We start from the raw sequence: 20,176 nt of genomic DNA, 5'->3' as shown, positions 1-20,176 counted from the left end.
GGTATAACATTAATTGAGCGGGACAGCTGCCACAACGAGAAATTGAGAAATTATTCGTTCCTTCGTAGCAACAAACCAACAAGCGACTCCCACTGTCGCTTCCTGTTTCGAGCATCGACAATTTGTTTATCGCGACAACGGTTATCGGAAATGCTCTGTCTTTGATTTATTTCCATTTCGAATATCGGTTGCGGCCTGTTCGAGCCGAGTCGATCCGAGAAAATAATGGCGTGTGATTGCCGAGTAATGGGAATCGAGGAGACGATTGAACGTAATATTTAACACTTTCTTTCTCTCTCGAAAATTCCGTGACGCAAACGCGACATCGTTCTAGATGAGGATTTTGACGAGGACTGGCACACCATTTGACGGTTTCTCGTTAGATATTTTTTTTTTTTAAAGATATATTGTATCGAGATTGCAGCAAGAATCGAATGATGGGTATTGATATTCGATAAGTATAAAAAAGATAGTTGGAGAAAATTCGAAATGGTTGTGTATATAAATGATGACAATACTTGTATGAAAGTTGGAAAATCTCTATGACATATCATATTGAATATATTAATCCTGTTCTTTGGATATTTTTCAATCAAATCTTCTTATAATTAATAAATTTCTAAAGATCGAATAATGAAATATTACATCGTAATTATTAATACGTAATAATTATTTTAAATATTAATTTTATATATCAAAGTATAGAAGATCATAGTAGGATCTTTTTCTTTTTATTCTTTAAACAAATTGTACATTTGTTTCTAATTTTAAAAAAAAATCGATGACTGATTACTAAGTTTTACCAACTTTTTGAGGCAATGGATGAAAAGTTTGTGAGGAGTAAATGAATTAGGAAAGTTGCAACGTAGTTTTGGATTATTTTGAAGCCTGAACAGAATATCGATAGCTGATATAATTTTATACTTTACTTAAATAACATTATAAGTGCAGTTTGTATGTTTGAATAAACGAAAATTTAACAATGTTAAATATACGTACAATTTACTTTTTACTTGAAAATCTTTCAAAATCTAAAATTGTTTTCTTGTTTTATGAATATATGTATATATATGTGAATATATTATTATTAATTTCTGAAATAAACTGTTGTTTATCATCTATGAATCATAAATACGATAGAGAATTCTCTAAATCTCTTAAGACGTGAAAACCACTTGACCTATTCTACTGATCATTTTGTATATCTACAAATTGAAAATCTATCTACATAAAATTTGCAAAATTAATTATTTTCTATCACCTATAAGCCTATATCAAGTTGCATTAATGGAAAGTAAACAAGATTAGAAACACTATCATAAAAATTTCCAATATAACGGTTCGATCAATGATCTAGCCGATAAAACCTTATATCGTAAAAGAGGATCAAATCGAGCAGACACTAATCCTTATCCTTACGACACGCAACATCCAATAAATAATCCGCTCGAAGACGATTATTTCTCGAAACCGTTCATTCGAGGATCTCTAATTCGCAATGAGCTCACAAACAAGCTGCTTAATCTCTTTCCAAACGATATCCACCGTTAAACAGCCTAAAATCTGGAGACAATTCATCAATATTTGATTCATAACTCGTAGAATCTGGAAGATAGAAATTGTTAAATATAAAGTAAAACGTTTATAAACTTACATAAATTCCGAAATAAATATGATGAAAAGTTAATTTATATGTTATAAGCGATAAATATAATAATAATAGCCATTTATTTATTAAAATATGTGTAACAAAAAAATATTCTCTAATGTTAATTTAATCTTGATATCAAATTTGTTTGGAGAAATCCCTGAGACATCACGATATACCATTTACGTAAAAAAAAAAAATCAGAACGAAGCTGGTTAATGAAATCAGTATGCTATCTTAATTGGTAGCAAATTCGATGCTCGTTAACAACCACCGAAAAATCTTCCTCTCCTTGATCCCGAAAAAACCTAGGGATTTCGTCGATTGCTCGTTAGGAACTAATTTTCGTGGCACGCGCGTCTCTAATTGGCCGAGGAAGAAGAAAACTCATCCAGATGTCGTTGCTCGCGCAGTCAGCTGGGAACAATTTTCAGAAGCATGGTCGCACTCGTGGTCGATGGTTTTGCGTGGTTAGAAAAAAAACGAAGAACAGGAGAATATGCGGCCAAGTGCGATTCGAAAAACCGCAGACGAAAAAAAAAAATAAAAAAAAAGAAAGGGGGGGAAAAGGAGAAATGGCGATCGGCGGGATGTCGTTGGCGGGAAAATGAGCCTCGACGGAAACAAAGAAACTATGTAAACGAATTTTGCAGCGAAGAGCCAAACCCTTTGTTTGGCTATTATTTGATCGTGATGCAACTCCATCCTCCCTCTTAGCTGCTAATTAAAGTTTCTGCTACTTGCTTCCTTCCGGCAGCCACTTCGAAACGAAGACGACTGATATCCGGTTAATGTGCCTCTTCTTCTTCTTCGTTTCTCCCTCGTTTCTTTCCAGTTATTCGACTGAACGAATGTTGTCACGGCGGATTCGATGAGAAACTAACCGAGTGACGTGGAGATCGATCGATTCGTGAGTCGCTTTCTATTGCTTCCCTTAATGGAAGAATTTTCCTTTTTTTTTTTTTATTTCTTAGTTAATCATTCGTTTGTAAATTCTTCAAATTGGCGTTTTTAAATCGTTGTACGAGAGATCGTTGGATTAGATTGGTTTAAGAAAAATTTTTTCTTTTGGATTGGAGATTTTTGTAATCGATTTGTTTCACTGGAATGAGAAACTGACTGATAATAATTTAATTAATATTCTCGATCGAAAAATTATATTGGCGAACGTGAAATATTTCGTTTAACTAGTTTTCTAATTTATATTATCAATTTTAGAACTTAAAGAATCTTTCGATATAGCGTTTACAATTTTATGAAAAAGGAATTTGAAAGAAAGGTAATTAAAAAAATTGCTTAAACAATTATATTTTCAAAAAAAATATTCAGATTTTTGTAGTTTGATTTCTTTATTATAAATTGTGTTAAAATTTATAGAAAATATTTTCTCCTTTGTAATAGTAGTAAAGGAATTCAAATTTCAAAGAAATGACATTTCACGAGCACCAACTTGATAATAATCTTATAAAGCTACGCGTCAATATCATCAAATTAATTTTGAAAGTTTCACTCCTTCACAGTAAAGTTATTAATCATCACTGAAATTATTTCTCGGCAATTCAATCTGCTTATAACTAAACTCATTACCTCTATTCATTAAGAAGTAACTGCAAGTTAACTAGACTTTTAAAGGCTGTATCATTGAGCTGCAAATAAATTATGCTTCTATGTTATGATTTTACTTTAAAAGGCGTGCTACGAAAATCGTTCAGACAAAGCTTATATACAAACAATACAATTTATTCTATAAATATGATTCGCTTCATTCCTGTCCAAAATATTTTTCCTTTCATTAATTTTTCTTTGTAATATTACCTATATCATGCCATGTGAATTTAGTATTCCATTAAAAATTGCGAAATCGAGTTTAAAGTAAAAAAACTTTTTGAAATGTATCTAAATATATCTAATGTTAAATGTATCTATATACATATTTTTTTAAAAACAATAATTTAGATAATTAAAAAAATTTTCGTTTAATGCTAAAACTAAAATTCAGATCTGGATCGTAGATTTACGGGTTACGACGAAAACAAAGATGGCCGAAACGTTAACTCAAAGTGGCGGAAATTATTTATTTTTTCCACTCGAAAACCAGGAACAACATTCGCGTTACAAAGGAAGTAACGCTTAAGTCAGCTCGTGAAATTGAACTTACTGTTTGCACGAGCTTCCCAATAAATTGATGGAATATCCCTTGCTAAACCCCCAAGGGATGAAACGGCAGGCTATGGGCAAACTATGGGTCCTTTCAACAGGCAATTAACACAGCAATGTAATATTACCTAGGAATTCAGTGCTACGAGTAAATTCTCTAAAGTATGGCACTGGGATACAGGGACAATTAATTTGATTAACGTATTCTTCTAAACACACGAACTGTTTGTTCGAGTATAAGAACAATTAATACAATACATCAAAAGGGGACAATAGAACCGTGCACGTTTTCTCAAGGGGGTTGAACAACTTAAGTACCAATAATAGAGATAGGTGCCTGAGAAACTGGATTAATTGGTCAATTATTATTGGTGCTAAGTATATTTTTGAAAGATAGTATACTATATTATAAAATTCCAACCAAATTCTACTGTTCTATTATTTATTTATTACAATGATATATGTAATATATCATTTAATACTCACACAATAATTTTGAAAGATTTTTGAATTATAATTTCGTAAATTCAATATTATAATATTAAATATTTTTATCAATTTAGAAAATTGTAATTTTTTTTTACAATTTCATATATAAATGAAAATAATTGTGTCTATATATAATATAAAATATATAAAAAAATTTTCAATCAATTGTAATTGTTTCATGCATGTTTCTTTATACGTATTTAATTATCTAATTTCTCAGGCAGCTAAGACTTTTGATACTTATCACGAAGTTACATCATGAAACTGGGTAATAATCTAAACATTAATGTAACGCAAGCCTGTGGAATTACTCTTGTAGTAAAAGGGTTTAGAAAGGAATGTCTCAGAGAAAAAGAAAAGAATCGACGTGAAAAAGATCGCACGATAGTATCTTTTTTTTGTGTTCAACATTTCCCTGCTTGTTGATGTGCTTTTCGTTCTGAAATTCACGATAATGATTGGATTACTCTTCCGTCGAACAATAGTGTTCGGATTATATTTCTTTCAAGAAAAAAATTACGAAACTACGATCAAAAAACTATTATTACCTTCCATTCTTATTTCTTTATTTCGTTTATTCCGGTTGGACATCGATATTTCAATAGAAATACTCGCATCTTTCTTTAAATATTCACGAAAAATTAATTAATGCAATCGATTACGGGAGATTGTCCATTTATATTCAGAAAAGCTTTCACTTATATTATGCTTTTAATTTGAATTTTTATCGGTTGTTCAACAAAATATCGATGTCTTAAATGGTTAATTGTTAATTAAATTATAGTAAAATGTAATATTTTCAATAATTATGGAATAATATTTAATCTTCTCTACATCGAAAATTTAGAATTCAAAATTACATATATAATAAATAAACAAAATATTTTTATTATCTTTCATATATATATATATATATATAATCGATATTAATATTCAGATAACGCGTTGGTAAAACGAGAAACATTCGAAAAATTTTTTCCATCCCCTCGTATTCAAAATCAAAACGCGCGAAACAGGAAGCTGTCGACTCCTCCTCGTCAATCCGTTTCCCACAGGAGCGATGCGTCGAGGGAGAGCACGATCCTCATCGCGAATGGATTAAACGAGACGAAAATTGTTTCGAGTCGGTTGGGGATGTGCACGAGGCTGTTCCATCGAGAGAAAACGAAAATAATTTCCAAAATGCGCCACATTAGCACCGTGGGCGGAAGGGAAGTTGTAGAGGATGTTAAACACGTTGCAACTTCCAAAGCGAAACGCGATGGCTCTTAAAAGTTGCACACAGTCTCGACGCGATTTTAACGACACGGTTGCCAACTTTCTTTCTTCGAAGGAACGTTTGTGCGACCATTTTACTCGTGTCGTGTCCGGTTGGGATGAATTGAATTCGCGATAAGAATGTGAAATTGAAGTTGGGGTGAAAGATTTAGACGAGGTAAAGATTTTGGAAGACTGTGGCTGATTATTATTCGATTTTATATTATCTTTTTTTATGATGTTCAGTCAATTGGTTTTAAATTCAATTGGATTTATGAAATAAATATTTGGGAAATGAGAATTTGTATCGAAAGTTTGATTTGGAATAATATTTTCAATAGTTTCTTAACGGTTTTTATTATTTAAGATAATTAATATTAATACTTTTGTAATTATTTATTACTTTTACTTTCTCACTTTTTAAATATTCGAATAATTATATTTCTATAAACGCGATAAAAATATATTTTATTGATTATTGATTTGAAAATTGTTAAAATTTAAAACTATTGTCGTTAATAAAATTATTTGATATAAACTAGAGTGTAATTTTTAAATACGAATAGTTCAGAAATAAATAATAAAAATGCATACATATAATTTTTCAATCAATGTTTAACAAAATTGAAACCAATTCGATTTTTATACCGTAAAAGAAATTCAACAAAATAAAACAACTCTTAAAAATAATTTAATAACTTAATGAAGCTATTTCTTTTTCCTTTTTTTAAAAAATTGATGATGGTATAATAATAATAATACTTAAATATCAATAAATACTTAAGTATTGTTCAATATTTCACGATGAAGATCTCTCTCAAGAATGACTGATCAAAAAGAAAAAGTCAGAAATAGACTAAGAAAAATAGTTCTGGTATACTTTGAATTTTATTGACATTTTCAGGTCGCGAGCCACATATGTATTCGTCAGTCTACTTTCTTTCTGAGATTTCCAACTATTTCCAAAGAATTTAGTCGGAATATTACAAGGTGTATTCTCACTGGAATACAGTTGCTTGTATTGCAATGCACGTACTCAATAATGGAGGCCAATTAAAACGAGGTTGGCCGTTGTTAATTAAAGCAAGAATTGCTTGCAGTATTGCTGCTTATTGCAGTATTAACCGTGACAATTATTGACATATGAGACTTCGATATTCGCTTGAATTGTTAAAGTAATTTCGAACTATAAAAATAATAACGAGTTTACAGAAAGCGCAAAAGTGAAATTAAAATCGGAAATTTTACACGTAAAGATATCGTTGATTACGAACTTTTAAATTCTTTGAATACTAATGTAAGTTTAATATCATGATATATCAGTTTTATAATATAAAGAAGAATTTTAAACAAGAAGGCAACATTAATGATAATGATAATTAAAGTTTAATTACAAAAAATATTTACTTTCTTAACATTTATCATTCACAAATGAAAAATAGTTTTAAACAATTAAAAATATTTATAAATATCATCACGATATTGTTAAGTGGTAAAAATTTAGACTATTTAGACATTTCCTGATATATGAAACGAATAAATAGAGATTAAACAAAGAGAAAAATAAATCGCAAATTGTTATCAATAATTTTTTAAAAAATTCGTCTCAAATATCGTCATTAAATCATATCAATTCGATGGTATTTCTGAAATATTCATATTTAAATATAACGAGAAGAAAAATTATCGATATATCTATCATTTTTCTCTAAGATGCAAATGATTTGAAACTAGAACCAACGACCAACTAGAACCTCGCTCTAGATTCCCTTCCCGCGCGACACGTTTTCCACATTTTTCCTTTCCACTTGCTTATTTTCATTCCAAATCATCGGTTCACAGCCGAGTAAAAGGACGGGTAACGCGATTTTCGATCCCGTTGCAACTGGAAAACTACAGAAAGTTCGACGGCCCGGAAGATATGGATAGTAGGAGAGGTTTCGCTTCGCTACTTTCGCGGGAATTGAATTTCTTTCTCGTTAACTTTGGAGGAAAAGTTAAAATTATATAATTAAAAGCAGAATTAAAAATTATTGAGATATATATTTATCGATAAATTCGATTCAAGATCGGTTTAAAAATTTATGCAAATTCTTGCTTTTTGTTGGTGAGACGATTCGAAAAAATTGCAGCGTAAAAAGAAGATATAAATTAAAATTCTGCAACTGTTGCTGGTGATACTTATGCAATTCAGTTGTTTGGAAATCTCAGCTTTTTCAAGCTTCGTGTATTTAAATATTGCATAAAGTAGAAACGAAGTTTGAAAATATTTATATCGTCTGGTTCTAAAGATTAACGAAATATTTGAACTCTTATTTAAAGTTTAATTTCATTCTTACTCATCCTGTCGAAAGAAATAAATATTTAATCAAGATATAAATTTTCTTCCCTGATGTTTCCTTTTTTTTTTTTATTTCTCTTTCTATTCTATAATTTATTTTCATTCTTTCTTCAATGAATAAGAATGTTGGATTTTTCTATATAAAAAATTATTAAAAATAAAATAAAAAAAAACTATACTACACAAGAATCGTCTTACATTTTATATCAATCTTGATTGATTCGTTTCAAATGAACACCCACTCTAAAATCAATATTAAAATTCTCACCCTCTCCTTTCTAATTCCTCGTAACTTTTCCCTTTTTCAAACATCCTTAATAGAAACGCAAATCCTCAAACCTTCTCTCCAAACGATTTTATAATATTCCTCGGAATATATCTTTTCATCAAATAACAAATCGCGACAAGCGTTATTATCCCGCCAGAACGAAAAGCCATGGAACAAGCAAGGCTGGCCGCCGAGTATTGCCGAGTTACGTTCGAGTTTCAGCTTCGAAAAGCTCTTAAAACCGTTTCTCACCGTGTAATCGCGGCAACCCCTCCCCCCAGCCCAACAATCCCCTTCGACATCCTCGGCCAACCGTTGGAGAATCGTTTCGACCGCTTCTTCGTCGTCGTTAACCACTCTCGACACACCTCCCCTTCCCCTCCCTTCATCGAAAAGGCCGTTTTCAGAAACGGGACCAACATCAACGAAAATTGCTTCGATCTGAACGACTTTCGAGCTTCTTACCCGTTCCAACGCGACTTTTTCTCTACACAGCTTCCTGGACAGGAACGTTCGAGAGACAGGCACAAATGCGTGATGTACATATTTACATATGGAGAGAGAGAGAGAGAGAGAGAGAGAGAGGACAAGAACACTGGAACACAGCACACCGCTTAGCTTAGTTTCGTTTGGTTTATAATATATCGTAGGTACCTATTAGAGGGACTGCGTCCGAGGTGGTCGGCATACTTTCTGCAACGAGGTTCAGGAATACTGTCAGCGACAGTAGAATGGTCACTCCTGCGATAGACGGAGGAAAAAAAAACAAGAAAAACAACAAGATGAATCGATCTTTTTTTTTTCTTTAGACTTTATTTGTATAAAATTGATTGTCTCTCGGATCGAGAATCTTTGATGGACGGATGGTGTGCCATCTGTACCTGGATAATATTTGTGAGAAAATTATGCCACGAGCTAAATGGAAATGGAAAAGATCAAAATTCCTATTTGGTTGATATTATTTGATCTATTTGGATGTTTATTTTTTTACATATATATATACAAAGGCTATTATATATTATATATGCAAAGAGAGAACAAGAGAATTTAATTTTAGAAATTTATCTTGAGAATTTCTGGCCAGCAAATTTCTAAGATTTTATCGGATCAATATTTAAATACTTGATTAATAACTTGAGATGATTATATCATTTATAATTGAATATTAAAGGATATGTTTTGTAAAAATGAATATGTTACATTTTTTTTGTAATTCTTCTAACAACATCAAGTTTTCTATAAACATTATGATCTCAAGCAAAGGAAAATATCGAGATCACTTCAAAAATCATCAATCAAATCAAGTCACACATGACAATAAATAATTACACAAAGATTCTTTTACAAAAATCGAAAACAATTTTAAAACAAAATTTTTCAATTTGAGGAACTCTGTCTTAGTCCTAGGATAAGAATTCTAATTCGACAATCAATGTAAGGTATCTGTTAAATTTTGGCCAAAGGATTTGGAAACCAGGTCGAGCAATGAACACGTTTCATGATAAGATCACGTCTGTTAGAAATTCCTGAATGATGCTGTCATTGGGCACGGGGTTCCAGTGCGAGTTTCTAGGATAGAAACGTTCCGATTTTTCGAAAATATTTCACCGCGCGAACACTGCTCGAGATTCGTATTGGCGCGATGCTTCGACGAACACTCGTCGAGCTTGCCAAATGCGAGGGAATTCCACTTGTTTTTCGAATCGAATCCTTGATTTTCGACGATAGCGAGTTTTGGGTTGAGCCGATCGCTCTGGATCGATTTAGAAAAGTACATGGTTTTGCTTCTTCCCTTCTTTTTCCCTCCCTTTTTCGTTCTCCTTTCTTATTGTTTTGGAATTGAAATCGTTGGAAGTGGATTTTATAGAGTTTTCTGTCTTCGGTAAATGAAATCGTCGATACTTGTGTAGAATCGAGTCGAAATTTTGAAAAGAATTTAATATGAAGTGTCTTTGCGATAGTTTGTCTTAGTTAGTTTAAAAAAAAACTCATTGATAAATATTTTTAAATTAATAACTCTTATTATACACGAATAACAATTTATATATATATTTTCAAGATCAATATCGAACAATGAATAGAATTATGTAATGAATTATGTAACAACTATGTAATAAATAGAATAAATTACGATGTAATGATTGAAATTTGAAACACGATCGAAAAATTAAGAGATGCACACGTGCTGAGATATGTTTAGCCAACAAATATTTTCCAAACTTTATATATCCAATTATCTAAATTGATGCACTAAATTATCAGAAATTCTACGCGTTATTTAGATCAAAATTTGCAAATATTTGTTTAGATGGAAGTTTCGCGATGGAACGTCTCACCGCGAGTTATGTTAATTTACGCGTATCGGTAATCTAAATGTTTAAAATAGTCATTAGATGGCTTTATATCAAAGTCGTATAATTTCAACGGGATAATCGAATTTTGCAGTTTATGCGATATCTAAATTTGAGATTGCCTGAAACGAATTATTTTGAGGTTGAAACCTTTAGCTTTAAGCGCTAGTTACACGCGTTTCTGGATTTTCGTGTCATTAGCGTGAATAAAATATGCATAAACGAAAATTATCTGATTTTGTTAATTCAAAACTGTCTTAATCAAAACTTAAGAATTATTAATTAAAAATTACTAGTAACACTATAATTATAATTATATAATATCATTATTATTTATACAATATTAAATTCCGACGAAAATTAAAATATAGAATATAGAATATTCATGTCAAAACTTACCAAGAAAGAAATTTAAAAATGAGAGCAAAAAAAATCTCTATTCGTAAATATTAAATTTATCGTATATAATATATCTGTTTAATGCATTATTTAAAAAAAAAAAAACATGCAAAATAAATTCAACTAAAATAAACACTTTTTCTCTACCTTATACAATAAAATTTCTACGAGTTCAATATTTGCTTTGTAATATTACAATGTGTGCAAAGCGAAGCTGCACGCAATATTCTTTTTCTTATTTTCAAAATTCAATCCGTAAATTTATCATCCTCGAATTGGCGAATTACATTCAATTTTTTTCAGAAAAAACAGTTTCTCAAAGTGTATCCTAGAAATTTTATTGTCTGCCAGTAGCAAACGTTGAGACTTTCGTAAGGTATTGTGTATATCGGGGTCGTAAAATCGGTCAGGCTTCAAAGTTCACACGTTCACAGAGAGAGTCTGACCAAGTAAATTTACCGAAACCGGAGAAGACAGAGATACGAAAGCTCAATCAGGGATGTGTGAAGTGTATCTTAGCTTTGATTTCATCGTGGAAATAAGAATTTGGTGAGAATATGAAAAAGATATGATTAATTTATAAATACATATATTTTTTTTATGTTTTTTTTGTATTTGGAAAATATATTTTGCATAAAAGAATTACATTATTATGCAGTTTCAATTTATCCTGTCCTTCTATTAAGAAGAAGAATCATTTCTTTTCTGGTTAGCTTAATTGTAAAGCAATTTTGTAATTATTGTAATATTATTACTATATTGTTATGTTACAATGATAACTAATGGTATCATATTAATATTGAAGAATCCTCTTTTATAATATTTTTAAAATGACAAGATATTAATAAATTTTAATACGGTAATAATTTTAATCGTAACAGAGATGAAATTTTATAAATAGTTTTTCCCATTTCACATTAAATTTTTAAATTTTAAAAGAGAAAAAATTTATTTTAATATTAATACATCGATATCATTAGTTAGCAAAATACATTAAAATTTTTTTCAATTTTGGTATTTTAATATGAATCCAATTGAAATGTTTTATAATATTGAATTCAATATAAATATATAAACAGAGAATCACGTATTATATTATTCCGTGCTTCGAAATAATATTATCTGGCACATAATACAATATCTGATTTCAAAATTTGCGAGTTCTTGATTTCATTAAAAAAACAAACATTTTAAATTATCCAATATATATCGCGTTTAATTATTCTAAAATTAGTTTCTTCTTCTTTTTTTTCTTTTTCTCAATTAATTTTAGCCTTTAAACAATAAAAAACCATATTGGTATTCTCGTATTTCAATTATCTTCTTTAATTGGTTCGCACAGAATTTATTTTCTTCTATTCCATTTCCCGTTTTATAGAAAGCAAATTTACCGTCATCGAATTTTATTTTTCTACGACTCGTGCCTTCAATGAATGATAAACGAGCTGATCGAAGGAACAACCGACAAAGGAACGTGACACGAATGGAACCCCTTTCAATCGCCGTCACTGATGGATTAAAGAACGTTTTAGATGTAGGTTTGATATATACTAGTGAAGAATTCTGTCAATACTCGTTCTAGTTGGCTCTATAATTTACTATTGCATCGTTCAAATAATTATCTTCTGCCTGTATAATAATAATAATAATAATATATTAATATTTTTTTGTTTCATAAATCTGACTTATCATAAAAAATGCAAAATAGATGATAATTATATAATTGTAGAAATAATTCTTTACATTTTTTTTATTAATTTAAACAATTTCCTGATTATTATTATAGTAAGACTTTAACTTTACAATTGCTCTGTTTCTGATATCATCAAACGCTTCTTTTATTTATTTTTATTTGCACATTATACGAGCTGTTTAGAAAAATTCTTTTAACTCTCATTTTCTAAAAACCTGTTTCATATGTATCAATAAGAATCTCTTTTCGAATTTTCAATTGCTATTATTATATTATTCACTGCCTATACACGTGATTATCATGATAATAAGATATAGAAAATAAAAGATACATAATCTTTTTTCAAAAAGTTCTAAAAACTATAAAGAACTTCCATTTCCAAATCCCAAAAGACTCTTTTTCTCTCGTCATTCTACCTAAGAAGTTACGTTAAAAGGATATCGTTTAAGATGTCATTACACCATTTATATTAATACACCTCTTCGATCACACGGCGGTTAAATTGACATGTGACGAGCAAGATATATCGCGTCGAAGGGCGCATATTTGTAATTTGCGTAGCGAGCTGACCATAATCCCACGCGTGAACGAGTATTCCGCTCTGCGTAACTTGTACCCAAGCTGTGAGCACAGAGTCAGCCGAGTCGTTAATAACTTTATGCGGTTAACGTGTCTGGAATTGCATTATTACGTGATAACCGACACCGTTTGCAGAGGAGTGCCGATAATTCGCGTCCATTGGGACGTTCCTCGTTAATTCGGGTTCGTGTCGTGGAAGAAAGAGCGAAGACACCATCCTAGACCTCTGTCGATGATGGATCAAATAAAAAACTTCGTTAAAGACGTTTTCCAGAAGATAACTTAATAATGAAAGTTTGGGGCACAGTAATTGAGCTTTTATGGTGATATAATATATGTGTTGTATATGATTTTTTTTATGAAAATGGTAAACAATATATAAATATATATATATATATATTTTGGCCAATGTTTGAAAAATTGTCATTATATTTTTATTTTAAATTATCGTAACATTTTCGTGATCGAAAGCAAAATGACTGGCTTATATAGGATGCAGGACGCCATCATCGTAAGATTGCGTTCATTATCAGAGAATTCACGTGGAGGATAAACATTAGTTGCTTGTCCACGTTCAACAAATATGGTGGCTATCGTGCAAGCATGAACACAAAGGACTACACAAATTTCCATAATTTCCATAATTGAGAACTTAGAAGACGGATTACCATATATAAGATTACGAATATTTTGAAAGAATGTATGGTTTACATTGTCCATTCGATTCGAATTCGATGATTTCAATGCATATATTTTCATAGAATTATGCTTTGAAAAAAAAAATAGAAAATTTATTTGTCAGCTTGCAAGCATTCGTTTCTTAAAATAAATAATATAAATAAATTATAAATTGTAATCTTAATAAATTATAATCTTCTCTTTGACAATTTTATAACTTTATGTAATAGAATAATAATAATAATAAAGTTATAATTATTGGAGGATTGTATAGAACATAATCTATATATTTAATATTCGTATATTAAATATTTTCAACAAATACAAAATATATATATAAATACATTCAATAATAAATATAACATAATAAAACTATATGATTTTATTAATTTCATTCCTTTTTTTAAAAATTATAACAGACGTTAGTCTTATATTAATTAATAACTAAAACAACTCAGCACCGAAAGATGCTTTTTGTAACACAACTTAATGCTTCAATTCTCTTGATTGCAATTCGTTTCAAGAATTTGGATCACGCGTCTTTCCTTGAGAATTTCGATTCGTTTCCAGCCAGACATAATCCGGATAAGAGTTCAGGATCACGTTTCAACAAGATTCGAGAACCGGAAACCGCGGCAAGATGCATCGACTGCAAGTGGCAAACCGCCAATCGAAACTTGTTGGTCAGGATGGGATCAGGGAAAACGGACAATTAGTTCCTTGTGATTAGTTTCGAGTGTCCATTTGACGGTTTCGCGGTTACGTAACACGCATGTTGATGCGTGATCGATTAATGTGTAAAACCGAGTTAGAAAGGTTTCACCTACGATGTGGGATTGGATAATAATTTGTATTTTGGGATCGAAGTTGTGGACAGGCAAGCAATAATAACAATCACCACTTCTTATAAATATTCGGATAATGGAAATTCGATTCGATACTTGGTAAATAAAAGTGAATGAAGATTACGATATTAAGATATTAATAGATTACAGATTTTTAAACGGATGAAACGTAATACAAATATTCGATTAATATACACAAAATATATACTAAATTAAATCCGTATATATCATCACTTTATATCTCAACAATAAATCATTACATTCATATAAACTCGCAAATGAATTTCGACATTTCATGTACAAATTTTGTGATTAAAACCCATTCAGGAAATAGAGAAAATCATGTCAATGATTTGATTTATCTCGATATTTCAATTGATTGTCGAGATATAAGGATTTAAAGGGACCACAGTGTTGCAAAGATTATGAATGGATTCGCGATCTAGTGACTTATTTATTTCTCCTGGAAATGCTTATTATGCTTTTCTAAGAAGTCGCGTCTCGTCTAGAGTTTGGGATAGATCAGCGAGCAAGAGATTCGAGTAAACGATAAGGATGGAGATACTAAATTGTGAAAAATTATCTTTTTCTTTACACGATATCTCGGAAACTGAAAGTCGTATCGAGACAAATGAAGAAGCATTTTAAAGGGAAAAGTTCTGCGTTTCCAATGATCGTTTATTCGTTGACTGAATGTTATTATCTTTGGAGTTATAGCGGTTTAAAATTTTGCTAATTTTAATAAGATTTAATATTTTCGGGTTTGAGGCAAATGATTAAAAATTTCAGAATTCAGCACCAAAATTCAGAATCGTTATATTCTATTAATATTTTATCTCGTTAAAGGCTGTGTTATTGCTTTGTTGCTATTTTAAAATGGTCAGTGTAGTCGTAATTTACATAACGATTAACGAATAAACGATTCAATGTAAATAAGCAGCGCAGCTGGTGCGTTTAAATGATGTTTTATCGCAGAGATGAGTCTCATAAATCTTCTGCGTTGAATGTACCAGATTTTATGATAGCGATATTTCTATTAGAAGAGAACTACTATAGAGAACAATTCTCTGATTATTCAAAGAGGATATTATCAATGGAAACGAGTAACATTCAGAAAAATTTATCGCAATCTTTTCCCAATTTATTTTGTAAATTTATAATTAACAATATAATCAACAGAAATTTATTTCTTTTATATTTAAATATTCCGTTACTTTATATCTATAATATATTTTCATTAATATTCATTAAACATTCTCTTTATATTTCTAAAATAATTTTCAGCAGAATTAAATAATATTAAATTTCTTTTAAATATATAATTATTATGTTAGCTTTTGATTGATATTTACTACATGAAATTCACGAAAGTTCTTAATATCTGTATTATTCTTAAAGTTTATCTAAATTTTTAAAACTTTCTACAATAATTATAATGATATATATTGAAGAAAAAATTTATATTATTTTCATGAAAATATTTATGGACAAAATATTCAAATCTAAGAAAAATCCTAGGCAATATATTATTCTTTCTCATCAGAGGAAAAAATGTAAATTTGTGTTGTTTTATTAATCTTTCGATTAATTCTGATGCAGAAAGAATGCATTTGCAAAAGGGATTTACATCTGGGGATCAAGTACACGGATTTGTCGAGAGAAACGTTCGCCGTATTCTTGGTTGGCCGGTTTGCGGTCCACAAATGTTCATTTGTCGATAAATCACTTTGTTGCACGGATCATTTACGAAATTGCTCCAAGATCGCTAGTTACACGTTTGTAGAAATCGGTGACACGAATTGTGCGAAATATGGCGCGAACTCGGATATACTCTCTTTACGTCTTTTTCATTTTCGATTATTTTATGTTGACAATCGAATGTACTTTGATGAGAAATTGAATAGTGTAAATTAAAATATGAGGAGGATCTTTAATAAGAGGAAAGCAGATCTACTTGTAATAATTTTAAAAAAATAAATGATAAAAATTATAAAATTGTTGCTTAGTTGATTCAAAATTTGATTCAAAATGTTTTAATAAAACTTACAATTTAATAAATAATAAATATTTTTGTAAAATATAATATGATCAATTTTATTTTTGATATTTATTTTCTTTTTTATTTTACTGTATGTGTGACTAATTATTTTTATTATTTATTTAAACAAGTACTATTGTATTTTTTATTTAAAAAATATACTTTCTTTCAAATTATACGTTATATGATAAACTTCTTTCTATAAATTTATTTTTCTTTATTTTTTTCTAATAAACTATAAGTTTAAACAAATTATTCATATCATAATTAGAATATAAATGATAATAATGAATATAAAATGAAACTTATATTAAAACTTATGTTTTTATAACGTTTACCAATCTTGTTTACCAATTTTAAAATTTTAATTTTAGCTATTTTAATTGATATGATTAATTGGTATAAGATTATTAAACAGAAAGTTGATAATGTGATTATTGGACAAAGTATCATAAGACTCTCAAAGGAATATACAAACGATCAAACATAAATCACATTACTGAAAAGACCTGGTTGTTATAATACATATTGTATAAGGCTGGAAGATTGTTGCTAATTTCAAAGTTCTTCAAAGTTTTCTCTTTCAATATAACTGAAGTATAGTCTTATCTTGATTTACCAAATACGCTGTAGTTGAAGTGTGAATAAATCATAAATGGAAATTTTATCGTGTACCAGAATATATTAAAATGAAAATTTGAAAATAAAAAATTTAAGAAATATGTAGAAAATAATACTTTAATAAGATGAAATAAATTGAATATAAATTATGAAAATTGATCTTGTTAGATTGTGATAAAGTTAATTATAATATTATTTAAAATTTTCAATTTTATTTAATTTTTTCACTTTAAAGTTCTATTATTTTTTTATTGTTAAAATATTTCTAAATCTATTAACTTTCTTAATTTTTTTCTTCTTTAATAAATTTATTTTAAATTATTCTTTATCACTATGTTTTTTTTATTTGATATTATTTTCAAGATAAATAAAAATATTATACATTATATATATGTCACCTTAATGTAATGATATTTCTATTTTTTTAAACTCAACATTGAAACGTACATATTATTGGAGAGAATTGTTCCTCTACTTTCTATTTTTTTATAATATTAATATTAAAAATATTAAAAATCTTCGCTATTATTAAAAGATGACATCTTTCATCGAAAGCTCATATATGGCATTAATGAATAGAATTCTGTAATAAGAACTTATTTCATTTCATATCTCAACCAATATTTTGAAAATGAATCAGATGAAACCTGCACCATTTCTCCTGATCTATAAGCTCATTGGATTTTTTTCGCTTAAAATAACATGAAAAGCTACGTTTTCTAATTCCTTGCATTTGAAAGAAACATAAGTAGCCAATGAAATAGGTCAATAGAAAATATTTATGATATGCACGAATTATTAGATTTTTCATTCTTTTTGATGAATCACTTCAAATTATTAAAGAGATCTTACGATATCATATCTTTTACTGATTTTTATTCAATGAACTACATTAAGAATATTATATAAAGATCAAATTATATCAATTTGATTAATTTAAATTAAGTCATGAAAACTTAAGAATTTTTCGATTAAAGATCGGATTAATATAAAATATTTGTTATATAGTATTTTTATGGAGACTTTGCCAACAAAATTTTGTGATTAATCATTAATTTTTAATATTTTCTTGCAAATATTTTAATATTAATATTTCGTTTTACTTCTTAATAAAAAATATTTTATTTACACAAAAAAATATTTATTTATATTGTATTTGCTTTAAAAGTCAAACAAATACTGTTAAAAAATAATATAAAAATTTTACAACATACTACATTTAAAAAGAAACAATTAAAGAAAAGTAAATATATCCGTTATTTAATAATTTAATAATTTTTATAATTTATTTATAAATTATTTATAATTTGTAAAAAAAAACAAATCTTTAGAACAAAGTTACATGATTCAGGCCATCTATTCACCATACGTTATATTTTTTAAAATTGAAGTTAAAATTAATGGATTTGCCTAAGAAGCTTAGCAGTTTTTTTTAGCTGCATTGATCGATTTATATAAAAAATATATTTTCATTTGGAAATCTCATCAAAGAATTACCTTGAAAAAAAAAACATTCTTCCACTGCAGAAATCTCTTCAAATAACATTTTCTTCAAATACAACATTTTGGCGAGAATTATATTTCCATAAGTATATACAATTATACTTTATCACTTCACAATCTAGAATTTCAATTTTCAGGATACAAGCAACAATCAATTGTCACAGAGTCAAATGCAATTTATCCGCGAAAGAACACTACAATTTGTTTCGTTTCATCTTCCTTTTCCATGTACTCGAGCATGAAACAATCTCGAACAATCGCGTTTCTTGAGAGCAAGGTGAGAATCTCGTCAATCTCGTAACATAAGGGATGCTCACTCGCGAGTCTCGTCCAATCCTTTGTCATGCTAATGCCCAATCAAATGCACTTTCCACGAGAGAGATGTCACTTTTGCTCAGTCTTAACGAGGTATGCATTCGCCCCGTTATTTATCCGGTTAATGAAAATTCGGTATGTCGGTGGCCGAGCTGCTTGGAATTTACAGCGGCATAATATTATTATGGAAATTTCATTCATGGACGCAATAATGGCGCGCTTAAAGAGCTACATTTTTGCCTTAAATAATAATCTCTTGACTACGGCGAAAATTGTCTTCGAGTGAGAGGGAACGGCGACTCGAGTTTTCTTCAGGGTGAATGTTATTGAGGTGTGCTCTTCAATTAGTGAAAAATAATGGAACGCCCCTGCCTTCCTCTCGATTTTAATAATGACTTTCGGCTGGAAGTATGTATTATAGGTTCTTCTCTTTTTATTGTTGGCACGTAGTTTTTGGTGAATATAATTTAAGGAGTTTTCGTCGATATTTGAACAATTAATTTTTTTTTTTAACTTTTCAAGAATAAGTGTGCTGTTTGCAGTCCTTTTTGTAAAATCCATTAAATAATCATATTGGAAAGTTAGTAGATAAGTTGTAAGATAATTAATGTAAATAATTAAATTATTTTAATATTGTTTGACTTTGTGTTCATCTTACTTACTGCCATAAATCATTGAAATAATAAAACTAATTAAAATTCCACTATTATTATTAAATACATTTAAATTAAATCATAATTTAATGATAAATATTAGAATTATCGTGTTTAGTATCAATAGTATCATTGAAATAATCTTTAATCATTGCAATTTGATCATAATATTTGTAAAAATTATTAAAATTCAAATAATATCCATCTTACAAAGATATTTTACTCATCTTGCCAATGTCTATAATGCTACGTGATCTTTCTCATGTAGCGAGCTTTCAATCGACATTAAACTGGGAAGGAAACTCTCACACGAGGGACCGAGTTTGCCCGGTGATTAATTA

At 29.2% G+C, this 20,176-nt stretch overlaps 1 protein-coding gene across 5 annotated transcripts in view; it reads right to left on the bottom strand.

Moving 5' to 3' along the window:
• The window catches only part of LOC107997516 (neuronal acetylcholine receptor subunit alpha-7), a 367,007-nt gene that overhangs the window by 97,888 nt on the left and 248,943 nt on the right, over positions 1-20,176 (bottom strand). For 3 of the 5 annotated variants that reach the window (XM_028666579.2, XM_017056162.2, XM_062071767.1), the window contains one exon: positions 8,815-8,901. The exons of the other annotated variants lie outside the window; for them this stretch is intronic. In XM_028666579.2, the coding sequence (XP_028522380.1) occupies positions 8,815-8,901 (87 nt within the window). The remainder of the gene's footprint in view (positions 1-8,814; positions 8,902-20,176) is intronic. 5 annotated transcript variants of the gene reach the window in all.

Source organism: Apis cerana, linkage group LG2, assembly GCF_029169275.1.
Source record: "Apis cerana isolate GH-2021 linkage group LG2, AcerK_1.0, whole genome shotgun sequence".
NCBI lineage: Eukaryota > Metazoa > Arthropoda > Insecta > Hymenoptera > Apidae > Apis > Apis cerana.
This window is presented reverse-complemented; position numbering and strand designations above follow the sequence as displayed.